This window comes from Chanodichthys erythropterus, chromosome 4 (assembly GCF_024489055.1).
Source record: "Chanodichthys erythropterus isolate Z2021 chromosome 4, ASM2448905v1, whole genome shotgun sequence".
NCBI classification, from domain to species: domain Eukaryota; kingdom Metazoa; phylum Chordata; class Actinopteri; order Cypriniformes; family Xenocyprididae; genus Chanodichthys; species Chanodichthys erythropterus.
The window spans coordinates 18,915,663-18,936,319 of record NC_090224.1 but is presented as its reverse complement, the minus strand read 5'-3'; the positions used below and the strand labels follow the sequence as shown (position 1 = coordinate 18,936,319).

At 35.6% G+C, this 20,657-nt stretch overlaps 1 protein-coding gene across 1 annotated transcript; it reads right to left on the bottom strand.

Moving 5' to 3' along the window:
- Window positions 1-1,793: 1,793 nt before the first annotated feature.
- Window positions 1,794-19,062, bottom strand: wdr26b (WD repeat domain 26b). The gene is made up of 14 exons (XM_067384376.1): window positions 18,546-19,062; window positions 17,179-17,278; window positions 13,145-13,201; window positions 11,887-12,023; window positions 11,621-11,718; window positions 8,994-9,150; window positions 8,759-8,897; window positions 8,446-8,586; window positions 7,130-7,249; window positions 6,785-6,930; window positions 6,616-6,694; window positions 5,809-5,938; window positions 5,536-5,730; window positions 1,794-2,485 (listed from the first exon to the last, which is right to left on the bottom strand). Exons 1-14 carry the CDS (start codon window positions 18,743-18,745, stop codon window positions 2,460-2,462), a joined length of 1,725 nt encoding a protein of 574 aa, XP_067240477.1. The 5' UTR covers window positions 18,746-19,062; the 3' UTR covers window positions 1,794-2,459.
- Window positions 19,063-20,657: the final 1,595 nt, after the last annotated feature.

Below are 20,657 nucleotides of genomic sequence, written 5' to 3'. Positions count from 1 at the left end.
GCATACATAACACATTTCCTACACAACAATACAAAACAGTACAATCACTTTTGAAATAACACATTTAATGCACATGGATGCCCTTCGTACAGGAGCAGTTATCATGACGAAAACCTCTCACACAGCTGATTCACAGTCAAACATGAGAGCAACACATCTGCAGTTAGCTGGAAAAGAGAGACCCTCTTGCATATGGTTAGTAGAGAACACAAACCCCACTGTACAAGAGTAACAACACTACCCCCATCATCATCATCATCATCAAATGCATTAACAGTATGTCCACCGCTGTAATGAGCAGGCTTGTTTTTAGGTCTTTAAAACAATGAGGAATAGCCAAAGAAACTGACAAACTGCTCTCAGATCAGCTAAATCAACAGCAAAGATGTGTCACAGTGCACAAGCATCAGCCTGGTCCAAGCAGCGACCAATTATTGTTGAGATTTTATTTGATTTTTATTTGCTTATGGCACAAAATGGTCCTCAAGTAAACAGGCAAAATTCAATGAAAACCAAAACAGGCAGATGTTGCTGAAAAATTAAAAGAAATTTCACTGAAGCCATATCAAAATCCATTTTACAAATCTTTAATGACTGAAATAGTCACGGGAACAAAATCATCCATTAAGTGCTCTCAACAATTGCTTTTATAACGAATTTCACGCAGCGCTTTAGCGCCCAAGCTGTTAAGATTCATAAAGTTGGCGAGGCTGAACCCTTAAAAATTGTATTATAATAAAGTATTTGATGCAAGTTTAGAAAACAGTGTGAAATAATCTTGATATCCATTTGAACTTTCAACTGCGAGGCAAAGGCCGGAGCGTTTAGCACCATCTTATGACTGCAGAAAGCATATGTGGATGTCAATAAAACTATAGTTAATGTAATAATATATATTTTTAAAATGGAAAGAACGCTAATAATACTTAAATAAAAGATTAAAAAAAAGAGGAGACAATGTATCTGGTTATAGTTTAATATAATGATACAGAGATAAAGTCAACCAAAAAAAAAAAAAAAAAAAAAAATTGAAATATTGTAAACCAAAAAAGTAACAAAAACTTCCATAAAAACAGGCAGAAAAGCATTTCTTTTCAAACATTTAATATCAGTCCATAGCAAATATTTATTTCTCTCCAAAAAAGGGGACTCAAATGCTCGATATTTGGTGTAAACAGCTCAGATCAGGGAACTTGACCTTTTGGGTTTAATTGAACTAACGTACAGGCAGAGCTTTCGTGTGGATGAAATCGTTGTGGATATGTAGTGCGGTCGGAGACGGTTTATTTTAATGCTGGTATGGCTGCTGCAAGAAACATTATATCGGGGCTCTCAGCTCAAATGTTGCTGCATAGGTCATTTATACGCCACAAACTCCTCATCAGGAGCCGAATATCTGATTGACAGTTTGAGTGTCACAGTATCTTTTCTGTTTAAAGCTGTCGGCATGTTTTCACGTACGTTCTGTGTAAGAAGAACGTGCATTTCGCTCTCAAAGTCACGCTTCCGTTCATTTTTTCCGTACTAATATGACAAAGTCTCTCTCCTGAACGCCACCTCTAAGGTAAGTGGTGAAAACAAGGAACTTCGCTAATAGCTTTCTTTAAAAAACAAAACAAAACAAAAGATACAAAATGGTTGTCAAGTTTTTGTTCCACAGATGAAGGTCTCTGGGGACTGGATCAGATTCTGTTAAAATTATTAATACAGCTAAACAGGGGACACACTCACGCTGGTGTGAAAACAGTGCCACATGCGAACATACACCAACTTCAGGCACATTTGAACACTCACACACACACACACACACACACACACACACACACACACACACACACACACACACACACACGGCTGTGCTACAGGAGGGAGGCCGAAGCAGAGTTTGAGACGAACACTCAAACTCAAACAGACCCCTGCTGATGTGTGACGTGGGCCCGGTGGAAACAAATGCAATTGTGTTCTGAAAGATAAAAAAAAAAAAAAACAGAAAATCTACAGCACTCCATCATCAACACTAAAGCCCAAGCTGATCGACTGCTAAAGGAACAAAAGAGAATTGCTAGGACTAGTATTTCTTTTAAAAAAAGTGTTTTGTCCTTTACCGCTGGAGGATTGAGAGCGAGAGAAAAACATTGAGTGTGAGTTTATACACCCGGCCGAACCCTGGTCACCCACCCGGGCGCTCGAGCCTGATGGGGGGCATCTAATGTGGAAACACGGGAATCCCGCGGAGGGAAAGAGATCAGATCCGTCGTTATGGAAGCGGGTCGCTATGGAGGCAGATCAGCGTCAGGGGTCTCTGCTGCCTCCGGACTCCTGAAGGCGAGGCTCTGAATCTCTTTCGCGTTTGCACTCGTGTGTGTCGTTGTGGAGGAGGGCAATGCTCTAATCGTGTTTTTCTCTGTTGGATTTCGCATATTTCTCGTATTAAGAAGCCGTCTGTTCCAGGGCTGCCATCAACTGTCCATACTGCTGCAACTCTCTGAGGAAATGAGAAATTGTAACTTTTACTCAGCATTGATCATGTGACAGTATAGACATTTATAATGATACAAAAGATTGCTATTCTTTTGAACTTTCTATTCAAAGAAAAAAAAAATGCGTTTCCACAAAAATATTAAGATGCACAGCTGATTTCAACATTGATAATAACAAGAAATGTTTTTTGAGCAGCAAATCAGCATATTAGAATGATTTCTGAAGGATCATGTGACGCTGAAGACTGGAGTAATGATGCTGAAAATTCAGCTTTCATCACAGGAATACATTACATTTTATAATATATTCAGATAGAAAACAGTTATTTTAAATTACAATACTTATTTCACAATATTACCAGTTTTACTGTATTTATGATCAAATAAATCCAGCCTTGGTGAATATAAAAAAACTTTGGTAACACTTTAATTTAGGGTCTTTTAACTAGTTGCTTATTAGCATGCATATTACTAGAATATTGGTTATTTATTAGTACATACTAATGCCTTATTCTGCATGACCTTATTCTACATCCTTAATCCTACCCAATGCCTAAACTACCTTACTATTATTAAGCAGTAAATTAGGCGGTAAAAGTAGTAGTTAATAGTTTATATGTGTTCCTATACTAAAGTGTTACCAAAACTTCTTTCAAAAACAAAGTTTTGAACAGTAGTGCATATAACAGTTTACAACTGAAACAAATCTTGTAATGATTATTTTATTTCCTCCAGACCTGTTTTTGAAGTTAACAGAGTGTACTAACAAAATTCCTTTTTAATTATGACTAAACGGAAGCACTATTCTTTGGTAAAAAGCTTCAGTCACAACAATACTGTTAAGAACCTGCTTGACAGCATAATGGCTTTGGTAAGTCCCACTCTTTAGAACAGCATTAGAAATACTGCTAAAGTGACAAAACACTGTTTCTGTTCCTGTTCCAGAAAAGTTAGCTCATGCATTCATGACTCGATCATACGCAATGCACTACTGGCTGAATGTCCGGCAGCCTTAATGGAGATTAAATTGTAACAAAGTAGATAAAAAGTCTTAAACAATGCTTAAAGTCAACATAAAAAAATACAAATTTACAAAACCTGTTTTACTTCTATAACATAATGCATTTCAATATGAATCAGGACATTCAATTCAAAGAGTAAAAAAAATGTAGGGTGGGATTTTATTGCTTTGCTGCAATAAAATGCAACAATATTTTCAAAAACAATTTGAAAAAAAAATAAAAAAAATCACTTAATATAATAAATGGTTAATAATTACATTTTAATAACTAGATTGAAAAGTTTGTAGACAAACTTTGATGTTGGCTTGACAAAGCTGTAAAGTTTGAAAGTTTTATAAGCTTTAAATTTAGTGGAAAGAGAAAGACACTGCTAGCATGAAATAATACGTTTTGCCATCATGTTTTAACATGTTGCTAACACGTTTTAAAGGTGCCCTAGAATCAAAAATTGAATTTACCTTGGCATAGTTGAATAACAAGAGTTCAGTACATGGAGATGACATACAGTGAGTCTCAAACACCATTGTTTCCTCCTTCTTATATAAATCTAATTTGTTTAAAAGACCTCCGGAAAACAGGCGAATCTCAACATAACACCGACTGTTACGTAACAGTCGGGATCATTAATATGTACGCCCCCAATATTTGCATATGCCAGCCCATGTTAAACTGTACTGTATTCACGGAGACAAGACTGTCGTATTTTCATTTTTTAAACACTTGCAGTCTGTATAATTCATAAACATCTTCATTCTTTATAAATCTCTCCAACAGTGTGTAATGTTAGCTTTAGCCACGGAGCACTATCAAACTCATTCAGAATCAAATGTAAACATTCAAATAAATACCATACTTATGCGATTAGACATGCTGCAGGACGAACACTTTGTAAAGATCCATTTTGAGGGTTATATTAGCTGTGTGAACTTTGTTTATGCTGTTAAAGGCAAGCGCGAGCTCAGGGGGCACGCGATTTAAAGGGGCCGCAGCCTGAATCGGTGCATAGTTAATGATGCCCCAAAATAGGCAGTTAAAAAAATGAATAAAAAAAATCTATGGGGTACTTTGAGCTGAAACTTCATAGACACATTCAGGGGACACCTTAGACTTATATTACATCTTTTGTAATGCTATCAAACATCAAAAATTGAGATGCTGCTAGCATGTTTTAACATGCTGCTAACGTGAACTGCCATGCTGTTAACAAGTTAAAGGATGCTGCTAACATGTTTTAACATGCCATTAACATGAATTACCATGTTGTTAGCATGTTTTAACAGGTTGATGGCATGGATTAACAGGTTACGAACATGTTTTAGGATGCTGTTAGCATGAATTACCATGTGGTTAGCATAAATTAACATGTTGCTAACATGTTTTAACACATTGATAACATTAATCAACATGTTGTCCTAAGATAGTCCTTAAGCTTTGCTAGTGATAGACAGCTTAAATACTCTGTAAGTCTAATTGTACAAATGTTTTGACTGTCTATGGGAATTTTATCATCCGTTTAACGAAAATCGTAAGACGGAACAGTTAGAAACGATATAGCACACCAAGTCAGAACAGTCTGAAGGTCTGAACCAAGTTTGGTGGTTGTAGCTTGAAAGTCTTGGAGGAAGAAATTTGAAAGCCTCAGAAGAAGCTTAAATAGTAGATCAGTATTTTGACTGAGTCAAGCCAACATAATAAAAACATTTTAACAAACAAAAAAATTTAGTGGATTGTGAAAATTCACAGGTTTCTGCAAGACAGGAAAAATAAAACAAAAATAAGATGACAATTTTTTTAAGAAATATGTTGAAACCAGGAATGTGTATTACACAAAGTCAATCCTATTTACTTAATGTTATTGAAACTCATTTAATCAGATTATTGCTGTCTTTATTGTCAAGTATTATCTAGAGTGATTTTTTGCTTGTGCATCAACTAGGCTGAAACCTAAAAGTCACCCAATGAATCAGTGAAGCACTAACTAGCAGTGTAATTACACTTCCTGTATGTTCTGCGATTGGATAGTATGTCTGTACCATTGAGGCCGTCCAGCTCTTGTGCGTCCAGGAAGGGTGCGGGTCCCCAGATACGGACTGTGCCGTCGTCAGAAGCGCTGGCCATAAGACTGGGAATACACGGGTTCCAGCTGACACAGTTCACTGTGCGTGTGTGTCCCGTCAACTCCACGATCGGCAGCTCGCTGCGCTTGTGCCAAATATATACCTTATGATCTGAGAGAAAGAGCGAGATTGAGCGAGACTCATTGGATAAACACCAGAGGAAAGAAGCGGAGGAATTAATGAAATTACCTTCACTACCGCTAGCGATGAAATCCTCGTTGTGTCCACCGAAGCAGGAGTGAATGGTGTAGAAACCCTGTGTCACACCTTGATACTTCCTGACCAACACACGGTCCTGTAGGTCCCAGAGATGAACGCCCTGAGACAAACACACACGAGATTTGGTTAGGACACAGCGAGAGACACGAGAACAAATGCATTCGCTAACAAACACTTTAGACAATTTAAAGATATTTAGAAAATAAGGATAACATTACTGCAATACAATTTAATGCAATATTCTCAAAAGTAATTTGAAAATAAATGAAAGAAACCCAGAAAAAAATTAGCAGTTTAGCAATTATTAAATTATAAAAATGACAATTTAATCCAAAGATAGTAAATAAGGATAAAATTGCTGCAATAAAAATAACAAAATATTCTCAAAAACAATTGAAAAGAAAATTAATAAACTTGAAAAATCTAAAAAATAAATAAATAAATAAATATCTATTATAAAACAATCAATTAAATAATTATTTATATTTTTTTAATTATTTAATTCTAAAAAGCACTCAATTTAATTTAAAGGTAGTAGATATAAGCATAATATTGCTGCAATAAAATATCTTCAAAATTAATGTGAAAGAAAAATCAATCTGAAAATGAATGAATTTGAATAAAAAAATGTTTTATTATTTTAATATGTAATAAATTATTTTAATAATTAACATGAATGAACTACTATTTTTGTTCAAATCATGAATAAAAAAAGAAAGTAAACATTTTGGATTTTGTAACAACGAATTAACATATGTTTGAGACCCATCTGCTTACCTGAGTTGCTACATTTAACAAAGCTAATCTTCCATTCTTAGAAACAGTGAAAGACATTATAGGATGATCTTCCTGAACTCTAGAGTACAGAGAGAGAGAGAGAAGTGAAAGGTCAGACACAGTGTCCAAAACTCAGAACCATCTGAAAATCAAGATCACAGCTGCTTACATGTTTCTGTCTGTTAGGTCCTCAAAACTGTATCCACGGATTCGCTGGTGTGTATCAGAGGCGAGAACAGTCCGTCCGTCGTTCATACACCAGAGGCACTGCACACGCACGCCTTCCCACGACTCCAACAGGTTTCCATCTAGATCCTGTCCAATCACGACCAACAAATCATTAAGTCAAACTTCAAGTATGACACAATTCTAAAGCAGCTCTAAATAGACAGTGTCATTATTCAGCTCAAGTCAGTTCAGTGTTGATTCAGTTCAGTTTAATAACTGTGTGAAATGTATCATTACTAAAGAAAAGCCTGACAATCAAAGGTCATCAAGTCCATTCAGCACTTACACATTGGTAAAACTGCCCTCTCTGTCCTCCTGTAACGAAGCGCTTGGCGTCAGGGTTCCAGGCGACACTGGTCAGGCTGTCCTCATGAGACTGACTCATCTTTGTTCGCAGTTCTCCTGTCTGACCACCAGGTGAGAGAAGAGAGTCAGATGTCAGAGTTGAGCTAAAATGAATGAAGTCTACATCCAAAACACTTCAATGGTGAATCAACCAATATGGGTGTTTTAATAGTTAGTGCTGATATATTAGAGAACCAGGTGGCCGATGACCAGTATAAAGCTAATTTATTACACAATTTAATTCAAAGATAGTAAATAACAATAAAATTGAACATAATATTTTCAAAATAATTAAAAATAAATAATTTGAAAATTAATTTGAAAAAGAATGAAAAATAATTGCAATAATTATTAATCATTTTTAATATTTAAATATAAATTTAAATATTTAATATATAATTTATTGTAAAACATCACAAATTTAATTTTAAAGATAGTAAATAAACCACTGCTGCAAAGAAATTTAAAAGTATTTTTATTGAATAATTGAAAAGTAAATTAATGAATTTGAAAAATCAGAAAAAGTTATAAAAAAATAATAAAATAATAATAAACAATTTTTTAAAATAATTTTAACCATTATCATTCAATTAAACAATCATAATTAAAAGGTAGAATATAATATATATATAGCTACAATAAAATAATATTTTCATAAATAATTTGAATAAATTAATTTAAAAATGACTGAATTTGAAAAATATAAAAATGTAATCATAATTATTAATAGTTTTAATTATTATAATATTTAACAATCATTATATTATTTAAATATACATTTTAATAATGATTGATAAACTGGCAAAAAAAGAAAATTATTTTTATTTTGGATATTGTTAAAATGACATAACATGTTTGATATTTTCTCTTTTTTTACTTCCAACAAAACAAGCTTCTTGCAACAAATTGAAGCGCAAAGGTTGTGTATTACAAACCTAATCAATGCTTTATCTATGTATTTTACCATTTTTGAGTAGCCAGAGAATGATGGGAAATGTCAGACATTTAGGCTCAAACTCTTAGTTTTAAACTTCCTATCACGCTGTATTCGAATTCTACATCAAACAAAACAAGTACAAACAAAATAATCCACATCCACCAGTAAAATGTATAATACAATTAATAAAATAAAAATGTGCTGTGTTCACGTGCACTTATTATCTTGTAAATACAATAATGACTTAGCATTAGATCAGCCCAGATTTGGAAAATCTTGCATATTTTTAGCAAAAAAGATGCGATATGCACCATGCTTACCTGAACATTCCACAGCCAGAGCTCAGAGCAGTCGTCTGGACCGCAGGCGATCAGGTAAACATCATCAGGACTCCAGGCAAGATACGACACACCGTACGCGTGACCCTCCAGAGTTCGTAAGAGCTTCAACTGATGCGAGTCCTGTGTGTGAGAGTAGATATTTATACAACACCATCCCTGAGTCTCTTTAAACAGAGTTATTCAAGTTTGACAAGTTTTACTGTCACTCATGTTGACAAAAATCACCAACTCTCGCTGAAAACGTTTGACTTCCGAGATGCTCAATGTACACGTGAAAGTCATCCTCACTCACCGGCTCCACCTGCCAGATGATGACAGTTGTGTCTTTCGAGCCTGTGGCGAGTTTAGTGCCGTCGTTGGAGAACTTGCAGAACCAGACTTCATTGCAGTGCTCTGTGAGGATCTGCTGTGTGTAACAGGGAAACTGTTTCCTGCAAACACAAACATGGAGATGGCATGTGAAATCTTCGAGAGCAGAGGAGGGGGGGTCTGTGTGTGTTGCGTTCAAATGTGTAAACGCAGCACACCTGGTGCAGACGTGATCCAGCAGTAAGGACACAGAGTCCAGACTGGAGTCCAGTTTGGTGTTGTGATAAAGGCAGCGATCTCTCTGCATCTCCACGGCCTGTCTGAGCAGCGTCTGCAGCCGCCGAGGAGGCAACATTACAGAGGGGGGCAGGTACGCTAAATAACACACACAAACAAACAAATATAATTAAGATAGATGATATGAAATTAATAGAAAACAGAGCAAGAGCAAAAGACTGTGGGTTGTGCTTGTTTACTTGGCTATACGCTGAAGACAGAAATACCAGCAAATATGAGCTAAATCTGACAAAACCTCCATTTTGTGATGTGCTTAAAAGCAATTTAAAAACGTTTTTTAAAATTCAAAATCATTAAAAAAAAAAAAAAAATTTTCTTTTGAGTGTCTTAAATCTTATAAGATTTATATTTATTAGAGTATTATAAAAAAATTAATATAATAATAATAATTATTATACAAATATAATATCCATTTAAAATTACAATATGAATAACATAAAAACAATATTTTTTGCTATCCCTTAAAAGTTTTCAATATACTTTATTTTAACGTGAAGTAGTTGCATGTTAGATGTACTTACTAAAGTAATAACAGTAAATTATGTATAATTAGAAGCAACTAACCCCAAACTAAACCCTAATCTTACCTATAAAGTACGTACAAGTAGTTAATTACTATTACTTATTTGTGTAATTAAACAGTAACATTATCTAAAAATAAAGTGTAAGCCAATATTTCTAGATGATGCTAGAATAGACAGAAAGAATAAAATAGGCAGACACAATTAAATATTAAACATTGGCCAATAATGACTGGCTAATAATAAAAATATTGGCTAATAACCAAAATCGGTTTGATTTATTGTACATTCCTAATCAAATCAATAGATGGCTTTTCACACTTGAAATAGTTATCCCTGGGTCATTGTAAACCAGGTTTAAATGGAATCCTGGGTTATCTTGCTTAACATCTCACACTGGTTATAATTTACCTGGGGTTAACAATTAACCCTGGGTATTCATAAACTGACATTTCACACCGGACATTCCTAATCCCTGGGTTAATGTTCTGATTTGCAAATTTGTGGTGTCAGTGTCACTGACTGGACGAACACAGCATGCGATACGTTAACATAAAGGCTCTAGCAATGCACATCCTCATATTACATATGGCTGACTGTACAATCAAGTTTATCCTGAATGGAATTTTCGGACTATAAAAAGGTAAGAATGAAATTATCTCTTCTTCACTCCAAATGTCATGTTTTGTGTCACCATTAGACATTTTTCACCTCAAAAAGCTGAAACGACTGTTTATTCAATGCACTGTGTTTGCATGACTGTCCAAAGCATGTGAAAATGAGGCACATTTTTGCTCGTCTGTGGCTAAGCATCTGACGTAACTAGGGTTGCAAAGGGGAGAAAAAATTCCGGTAAATTTCCGGAAACTTAACCTGGGGAATTTTGGAAATATTCCAGTTTGGAAACTTAACAGGAATTTATGGGAATTAATGAGAATTTATGGGAATTGGAAATTTTGGGAAATTTATATAAATGTAAAATATTTATATAAAATGCATCATCTACAAACATAAATATAAACATTTTGTTTATTTTTTGCATTCAATTATTTCCAATTTAGTAAATATGTAAAATAAATATTTATTGCAGCAATTGTTATGTGGTATTTATTTCAGTGTCACATGATCCTTCAGAAATCATTCTAATATGCTGATTTGATACTCAGTTATTGTCAATGTTGGAAACAGTTGTGCTGCTTAATATTTTTTTGGAACCTGTAATACTTTTTTCAGGATTCATTAATGAATAAAAAGTTAAACAGAACAGCATTTATTCAAAATAGAAATCTTTTCTAACAATATCACTTTAATATCACGTTTTATCAACTTCACACATCCATGCTTAATAAAAGTATTAATTTCTTTAAAAAAAAAAATCAACTGACCCCAAAATTTTGACCGGTAGTGTATATTGTTACAAAAGATTTCTATTTTAAATAAATGCTGTAAAAAAGCATTACAAGTATCACACTTCTAAAGATCATGTCACATTGAAGACTGGAGTAATGATGCAGAAAATTCAGCTTTGCATCACAGGAATAAATTATATTTTAATGTATATTAAAATAGAAAACCTACAAATGTGTATGTTATGGACGGGGGAGTGCACAGTGCATGCATGGGGTGTGGCCTCAATAGCCCTGCAGTAAGTACTGCGCTGTGTGAATGTCAGGTTGAATGTAAGATTAAATCTGGTTGTTTCAACCAAAATTATGCTGCAAGATGTTTTATTTTCAACTACATTTAAGTACCCTGTTATAGGCTAACCTGCAATTTTGCAAATTCCCTGTTTATTCCCATTAATTCCCATATATTCCCGTTAATTCCCATGGAAAGTTTCCAGCTTTGAAAATTCCCGGAATTTTGCAACCCTAGCCATAACATTCTAACACTGCATCACTTCACACTGTAGCACAGCAATGCGGGGTTAACACTGCAGGGTTAAAAGCAGGGTTTAGAATGATGATAACCTAGGGTTAGGCACAGTGTGATATGTTCTGTGTAAATGTGTGTGTTTGTATACTCACTCTGGAGCTTGTCCAGTAATCTACATCGTGATCCAGCGCCTTTTCCCTCCCATTCAGCCTTTGCCTTCAGATCCTCAGCATGGCTGCACATCAGGTACCTTAAAAACACACAGCAAATCAGAGTGAGCCATCGATTTTCAAAGTACAAACTCTATATAGCAGTAATACATTTTTTAGCAATAACAAAAAAACTTTCAAGACAGAGAAATTGTTTATAGTTATTAACAACGGTGAGTATGTCAATATGCATGTGTCATGTTTAGTACCCGCTGAGCACGTGGATTCGATCCGTGTTGTATTTGAGTGGAGTCAACTCTCCTCTCAACACCTGCAGAGCTTCCAGAACTTTTCCATCCTCCAAATACTCCAGATACTTCTGCTGTAATAGCAGAAACTTCATCCGCTAGAAAGAAAGAGAGAAATAAAAAAAGACTCAATCAATTATCATTCTTATTGCTGAATGAATATCCCACTTTACATTCACACAACAGGCAGAACTAAAATGGAGACACAACAAAAGACACGGTTACAACTAAAATGGCAAAATTAAATCTGAGCCCCCTTTGAAGGACACAGACAGTGTGAATGCAAAGACAACTTGGTTATTTTTCAGTAGAGGTTAGAGTTTGGTTCTTTGAAGAGGAAACACCCTGCAATCTTTTCCTCACCCACAGGACAACAATCTCAAATCTGTATGCACTGCAAAACCAGAAATGACCAGGAACCAGATGCATCAGTTACAACTTAGCTTCATTGTGACGCAAAGGGGTATGAAGTTACGACTTAAACACTACTAACTATTTTTGTGTTGGACCAATAAACTAAACTAAAAAAAAAAAATTACAAAACAGATCCACTGAACTGCATCAATAAGCTCATGTTTTGCCTGACAAACATCAATCCTTCAGACATAATGTTTTATGAATAAATAACGAACCTGAACTAAACAGTGTGTGCATCCAGCATGTGCATGTCAAACAAAATCAATCATAATAAAATCTCTTTTCTTATGTTTATTTGTATCAGTATTTATTAATATTAAATCCAAATAGCTTCTGAACGCTATTTACATATAAAAATACTTATGGTATTTCATGATTAATTGTCGGATTTCAGTGGAAATGTATTTTTACCATAAGCAAAATAAGTTAGAATATACTTTTACAGGAGAAACTGTTTCAACACAACTTCTGCTCACAAATTTGAAGGCTGCAATTGGATCATTGAAGGTAAACATCATATTATGCAACTATGCATTACTTTACAAAGAGCTTGCGACCTAGTACTAGCAATGTCGTGCCTCAAGAACATATGGGTGCAACCAAACTAAGTACAGAGTTAGTCACAAACTAGCTAGTACTTACTAAGCCTTCATAGTGTGGGCTTGACGTTCCAATTTAAGAAAGAACTTATGAACAGCTGGTGACAACCCTAGCCAGAACGATTTCTACAACACTTGTTCCAGATGAAGCTTCAGAAGCTTTCAGCATTAAGAGTGCATGTGGCCAGGTCTGGTGGTCTTACCACAATAGCGTTGGGTGAATGCATCAATGCTTTTAGCTCGTTGAGGTCGTTTTCAGCCTGTGTCACACAAAGAAACAGAAGAATCAGTTCAGCATTTTTTTTAAAGGATTTTGGGGGGGGAAATACCATAGTACAGTCACACCATATAGAGTTTACTTTAAAACATTCATGCTTAATGACAAAATAAGTCAAGTGAACTTAAAACTCAAAATGGTTTGAATTAAATATAAATGGCTACAAAAAGTATCTGGACACTTCAGTTACACTTCATTTGTCTGAATGTTATTGCATTAGATAACAAAACACCAAAAGGGTTAAGATTAAAAACCAAACTTAAAGCAAAAACACAGGTTTAAAATCTAAAACATATACTGTTCAAAGTGAGCAAATGACAGCTTTTGTCTTTTGAGTGTCATTTGTCATGTGTGATTTTTGAATGAGCAATCACTTTAAAATTAATTTCTGCACAAATTCCCTTTATAAGATGAAAAGAAGTAGTAGGTGTTTGTAAAGTTGCCTCTATAAATAGAAGGAAAACTAGTAAAGAATTAGATGGATTCAGCTTGCTTCATCACTGTTAGTTCAGGAGTTCAGAAGAAAAACAAAAGAAATCCCAAAATCCACAGAAATGACTGAAACAGTTCCTTAAGCCAGAAGCACAATTTCTCCAGAGTTTGTCTTTTCCCACCACCAACCCTGAAAATGTCAGCATGATTATTGTTTCTGCCTGACATCTTAGAAAAGCTTGGTTTCGATGGTGCAAACTTTCCTAAATTCAGGTGAGAGATGGTCAAAAATCTGCTCCTTCCTGTACAAAATACAACATATCTGGATTGTTTTTATTTCCACCCATTTAAACTACATTGCAGACAAATATATGAATGTACTTTTCAAATTACCCAAGACTTTTCTTTCAGTTTGATTATGAAGTGTAAAGGAAAGGGAAAGACCTATAATCAAAATGACGCAAAAATAAATGGCTGAATTCACCATGAAGCTTTACCCCAAGACAAAAAACTCCCATATCCACCTTTTTCCTATGCCCCTTGATGCTTTGCTTTGCACAAATTATGGGTGAAACTTACGTTAACCGTAAAAAATGAGTGAAAGGTTAGCTCCATGAATGGAATAATAAGCATTTTCAAAAACTGGGTACAAGGAGGTGACATTATTATTTTACTCACCCTACAACCATCAAACATTAAAAGGATATTTTAAAGGATTAACAAACTACTACAACAGACCATGAATAACCCCCAATTATTTCAGCAGCAGCAATATTATGGACGTGTTAAATATCACTGCAGTAATATAGGTCTGTATTATGTAACATATGTTGCCTTAATCAAAAATGTTCATTAACTGCAACGTTGAGTGATAATATTTCAAAGTTCCTTAATTTTGACAGGCAATAAATATTGTAAGTATTTAGCTGCTTTATAGAAAGTAAACACTGCTAATAGGGATTAGAAGTGAAAAGAGAAGACATTTACATTTTAAAACATCTGTGTGAAAACAAACCAGGAAAGAGACGTGAGGATTGGGGAGAAAAAAAACAGGAGATTCTTAGTGCATTCCAGTGAATTATTCATGGGATATATCGTAAATTAAACTGGGAGAGCAGACCACAAATGCACAGTATATATTGTCCTTTTTTTAATACTGTAACAGCGGAAAAAAGAAAGAAAAAAAGGAGAAAAAGAATGCAGCGACTGAAGAGTTCTTGCCACAGATATTCTTGTTATACTATTAAAATACCAAGCATTATATTATTCTCTTGAAGTCTGAAAATAGACCATGAAAGAAATTTTACAGCTCGTTCAGTCTAACTGACGGATAAGGATTATTTGTAGTGTAACCTTATGATTTGAAATTATTTGTTTTAGTGTTTTTGAGTGGAACTTCCCCAACCCGGAAGTGCCTCCCATAATCTGAAACACAGTAAAGGGTTTGTTAGGAAAAAGGTGGATACACATTTACCTTTGACTAATAGTTCACCAATCAGTCAGCATGATCAGACCTTAATAAACATGACACAGCCTTCACAATGCATTCTACATCAATAAATGTGAATATTTCCAAGAGAAAAAAAGATATCTAATGAGGAACAATGAGTCAGTTTATCCATTGGGAGCTGACTGGATTGTTTTAGGATTGTTTGAATTGAGCATTTCAGCTACTATTAATGGTGAGAGACAAGTGAGAAAAACAGCAAATAAAAAAAGCAAATACATAAATAGATAAACAACATGCTAAAAAAATATTTAAAATTTAAAGTTTATTTTTGATTTAAAAAAAAAAAAATCTAAAACTAAATATGGCCTCACTTCATTAAAAAAATAAAAAAGGAATTTATTAGAATTCAAAAGTGGTTGGAACATCATCCAAAAGCAAAAGACTAATTTTCATGGTTCCTATACATATTTTCCATTTCAAAATTCCATACACAAAATTTCCAGACCTCCTTCTAAGTGATTTTCCAGACCATATTTAGCATATATGGTTCATACAGCATTATTTTAGTCATCTGTAAATAGTTTTATTTTCTCTGCTTTATAACCTGCATATATTCGCCTCTGACACATCAGTTTGACACTGCAAAGAGACTTATGATAAAAACAAGTTTTGCATAATGAAAATGTGCACCTTGAATTCACTCAGTCATGTTCAACAATCACAAATTTTTTCCATGAAAACACTCTTGTATGATACATTAATTTTTTAGAAATAGTCTGTAAAATAGGATGGGAAAACAGGGCAATAGTCTGGAAGCACAGATATTTTCCATACTGTGTTTTCTTTTTTTTCCCCATACTTATCCAGACCTGGAAATTATTCCATTCTTTTCCAAACTGCGTAGGAACCCTGTATTATTATGAAAGATTAAAAAGACAAGCATATTTTCTTTAACATGCACTGATGCATCATGCAAAACAAAATTAAAAAATGCATTGAGAAACTTCATGGGGTAAACTTTGACTTTAAGCCATGACAACAGTGACCGTCTTTCCTGACAACTTTGGATCTAAACCATCATGACATTATCCCCCAGGTTTCACAGACAAGGCTTAAGTCTATAGTCCCAGACTAAAATGCATGTTTGAGCCATTTTAACTGAAAGAAACTTGCACTGACATATCTTAAAGTCTCTATTTATTATAGCTTGTCAACATTTTTGTGTGTGTCCCTTTAAATGCAAGTGAGCTGCTGCTCCCACTCCCTTTCCAGAAGAGGGCGGAGCTTTAACAGCTCAACAGCAACAAAGCTGGAGAATCACACGCAGTCAAAATGAGGATTGTCAGTAACGGTGTTCAGCCTTACATTGTTCAAACCGGAGTCGACACTGATGGAGAGACTCAGGAAGAAGTTACAACTTTTAGAATGAAACTGGACGTTTCTGAACAGTTAGTGGATAAATTTATGTAGTTGCTGTGGAGTTGATTCAACTCATCGACTAGCATGTGCCGTCATGTTAATCTTTAGTGCAAATCCAGCATTGAATTGACCCTCGTTTGTGAAGCAGTCTGGCGTAAAATGACGGCATGACAACACTCTACTACAACAACTCTTCCTCTTCTCTAAAGCAGCTCAACATGGCCCCGCCCCCTTTGTTACATGTTCCCGGGGGTGTTGTTTATGTAAATTTTAGGGTTTGTGATGTCACCAACCCAGGAAGAAGCTCACTGTAGTCCTTACAAGCCGTTTGTTGTCATCCTTAAAAAGCGATTTCTGTAAAAGAAAATATCTCCCTTTGCATTGAACTTTGAGCGTTGTAATTTTGCAGATGTTGTTTATGCTCAAATAGCAACATTACACACTAACTAAAGTTTAAAAAGTGAATTCATAATCAAGGACCCCTTTAAAATATGTCAGTGCCATCGTTTTGTCTCAAGATGCACACCAGTAATGTCTATTTCTAAGGCACGTTTATAAAAGCTACTTAAATGTCCTAATTGAACTAAGATCTAATCCTGGTGTAATCTAAGCCCCGTCTGTAAAATCAGGCCTAAATATGACATGTGGAATAAGCTCACCTTGTCCCATTCCCCTTCCATGACGTGGTTCCGGAACTTTGTGGCTGACGGATGCTCCAATCTACAGCCAGATTCCTGCATCAACAAATCCACCGTCTGACTAAAATAGAGAAAGACAGACATAACACACGAGAAGTGTTGAATGCACTGACCTTTATCAAAGCTTCATTGTTTCTATTTGCAAACTTTGAGTAAAATAACAGTGATTCAAGATCATCTGATCTGAAATATAAAAGGCCAACTATTAAACTTAGTTAATGAATGATGGCACTTAATGAATATGTGTTACTAACACTGATTATTATGTATTAATTGTTTCATAAAAGCACTGAAGCCATGCTATATATTGAAAATAATCATTGCTGAAGGGGCTCTGGTTGATTTTATGTGCAATTACCTGCGGCACTCGGCCACATCACCATTATATATGAGAATTGCAACACTCTTACTTGTGTCATACGGTTTTATTATAGTCATAATCATCCTCAGTTATGACTATATTCACAATATAGCATTTCCTTTTTATTTGCATATATTGTAGGTTAACAAAGCCAGAAAAACAAAACAGACAAGCTCAAGCATGTTGACGCACATGATGCAGTAAACAGGACGCTACAGACAGGTGAAGGTTTCTAGAACAGTGTGAAAGTGTTTTGAATGCAGGGTCTCACAGAATTACGTCATCCTATGATTACAAAAGAGAGAGAGAGTGTGTGTGAGGGGGGAGGGGATGGATGTTTGCAGTTTTCTTGATGTTTTCGGTTCATCTTGTAGTCTAGCTCTTTGACGTGTGTGTTCAAGCACAGTGATATGGATTGTGATTATTCAGGATTGATGTTTGGGGTTTGAATCTGAATGGCAGCTGATGGCTTTAGCAGATCTTCACTAAAATTAGATTCAAGCTTCTTTCTAATGTAAACCAGCTGCTACACACACATTCCACAGCCGCCATTAAAACGCAAAAACACACAGAGGATGTCATAATGATTTGACATAGCGTGAACACACATGTAATGTTATGACAAAAATATGCTGCTTTTAATGAATTCATCTTTACATTTGACACTGTTAAAGCAAAAATACGCTTTCGGGCCCTGGAAAATACGTGACACACACGCACAGCTGTCATTTGTGATCGCACCTTTCTTTGTGTGTATCTGTCTGATATTCAGGTTTAAATTATAGGTATTTGTATAATATTTTGTCGGGGTATAAATGTTTGGACTGTCATTAAAAGATTGACGTCGCTCGTTTCGTTGATCACATAACGGCCGCGGTCTAGTTGTGTCGCGCGCTCGACCTGTCAAACCGGGTTTTTACCAGAACCGACTCGGTCCGGGTCTGCTCCTCATCACCGCAACACTTACTTCAGCCCTAACCCGTGCAGATGCTGTCCGATGAGGCGAATCACATCCTCCTCCGCCTGAGACAGACGCTTCTTCTTTTTCAGGGAACCCGTCCCGGAGGCCCCCGAAGCCGAGCCCGCGTTGCTCTGGAGGCCGTTGGCATCTCCATTTTGTGTGCTGGCTGGGTGGTTCTGCTCCTGTCCGGTCCCGTTAGACTGCATATTGGTGCCGGTTCGGCTGAGGTGGGTCGCTAATGGAAGGCCCGCTGAAGCCCCGGGCTCTCCTACTCCCTCCGCCGCCGAGGCTCGGTGCTTCTTCCGCGGGGGCGGCGACGCTCCGCCGGTGTCCGAGTCGGAGGAGGAGGAAGCGGAGGCCAGAGTTTCCTCACCGAGAGCGGCCGTGGTTAGAAGCCGGTGAAGCCCGGGGGAGGGGAAAGAGGCGTCGGGCTCCCGCGGTCCAGAGCGCGTTTCGTGCGAGGGTCGTTCGTGTTGTTGTTGTTTCTCTGCAAACAGCTGCAGATCTAATGGCGTCCAGGCGCGCTGACGTCACCGGACATTCTCCTGCTGCCTCACTTCCGGACGGCGCTCCAACCAAAAGGGGGCGCGCAAAGAAACTTAGCAGCAGATATTATTAATTCTTCAACAGTTAATATAATTTATAATTTAATTTATATAAAGTTTACAGGGAACAGATAACCAGAGCAGTGGGCCTATTAAAAATCTATAAACCTGTTTTTGGTTGAAAAGTCATTACAATTACCATAGTTACCAGAGATGTAACCACATCCGTTCATGATCAATCAGTCCAACTTAATCTATGCAGTCTAATTGAGACAAAACCTTCACATTTTTTCAATTACTTAAGAGTTATAACCTTCAAATGTAAAGTCTTCGTACGTTGTTTTATACATTACTTGAGTCATTCCACGAAACCGGATTTGGACTTGCACATTTTTTAGATTTTTTACCAAAATGTCTTACTTTTCTGAACACCCCACAACATTAATAGCATATTTAACTTCCAGAAAAACATATTTTCCCATCTCAGGCATCAAATCCCTATTAATATTGGTCATTATTTTAAGTTATGGACACTATGGGAGCTCTCTGAATATTATTATGAAATGTATTTGTGATAAAATCAACATTTTCCTATTAATCAGATGACCCTCACACTAATTCAGTAATTGCAAATATAAAAGTTACATAAAATCTCACACTTTTGATAGCCTGAAATGGGCACTTTTTGTGACAGCAACTTCAGCATTTTTTATCAGAATTTGAACTAAAATCAGTATTGCTATGATTGCTCTGAACATTTCAGACAGAATTCAACTAACTTTAAATTACCTTTTGCTTAACAAAAATAAAAATGTAGGTGTGACAGGGTTGACTGTGACGGGGTTGTGATTTTTTGCCCAAATTGGCCACAGCTCTAAATCTAGCGCATACCATGCATAATATTAAGAAATCATGAATAATTTTCACAAGTAATAGTTTTCTATCTTTAATTGATGTAACAGGGTTGAGTCGTTAAGCTTGACAAACACAATTTCGCAACATAATTTAGTTATAATTATTAAAGAAGGTGGTAACTTGCTCACAATGTTGTTCAGAAGACTTCTATGATGTCACTTCCTATTAATGATGTCACATAAGTATCAGTTCATTATGGTTTGTGTAATGGGGTTGAGGGGTTACTGAGGTACAGAACTAAATGATGTGATTTTAATGAATAATCATGAATTTACTTAGAAAAAAAAACATTACCAGCAAAAAAGCACAAATATTTATGGGAATGGAAAAATGAATGGACTTTTTTCTCATTTTATTATTCATATCCCGAGTACACTTTCATAGAAGGCCTTGAGGGACATGATAAAATAGGTGGAGTCAACTGAAAAAAAATAAATAAAATGATTGTCATGTTTTTAAACATTATTAAAGGAGACATTTCAATTCATACAAAAAGCTTTTAAAAATATATTTTGGTGACCCAATAGATAAAATACACTGAAAAAGGTCGTTTCGTGGAATTACTCACTTATAGTTACAATTATTTCCCTACTAAGGTTTTTATTGGACAATTAAAATTCAACAAGAAGGTACTAAAGTTTGGCTCTGTTTAATGTGC

Coding starts and splice junctions, on each gene's coding strand:
- wdr26b (XM_067384376.1), bottom strand. CDS start 18,745: ATGCAGTCTAACGGGACCGGACAGGAGCAGAACCACCCAGCCAGCACA. Junction 13,202..17,178: donor TGGAAGGGGAATGGGACAAG/GTGAGCTTATTC, acceptor TGTGTGACACAG/GCTGAAAACGACCTCAACGA. Junction 5,939..6,615: donor TGTTAAATGTAGCAACTCAG/GTAAGCAGATGG, acceptor TGTTTGTCTCAG/GGCGTTCATCTCTGGGACCT.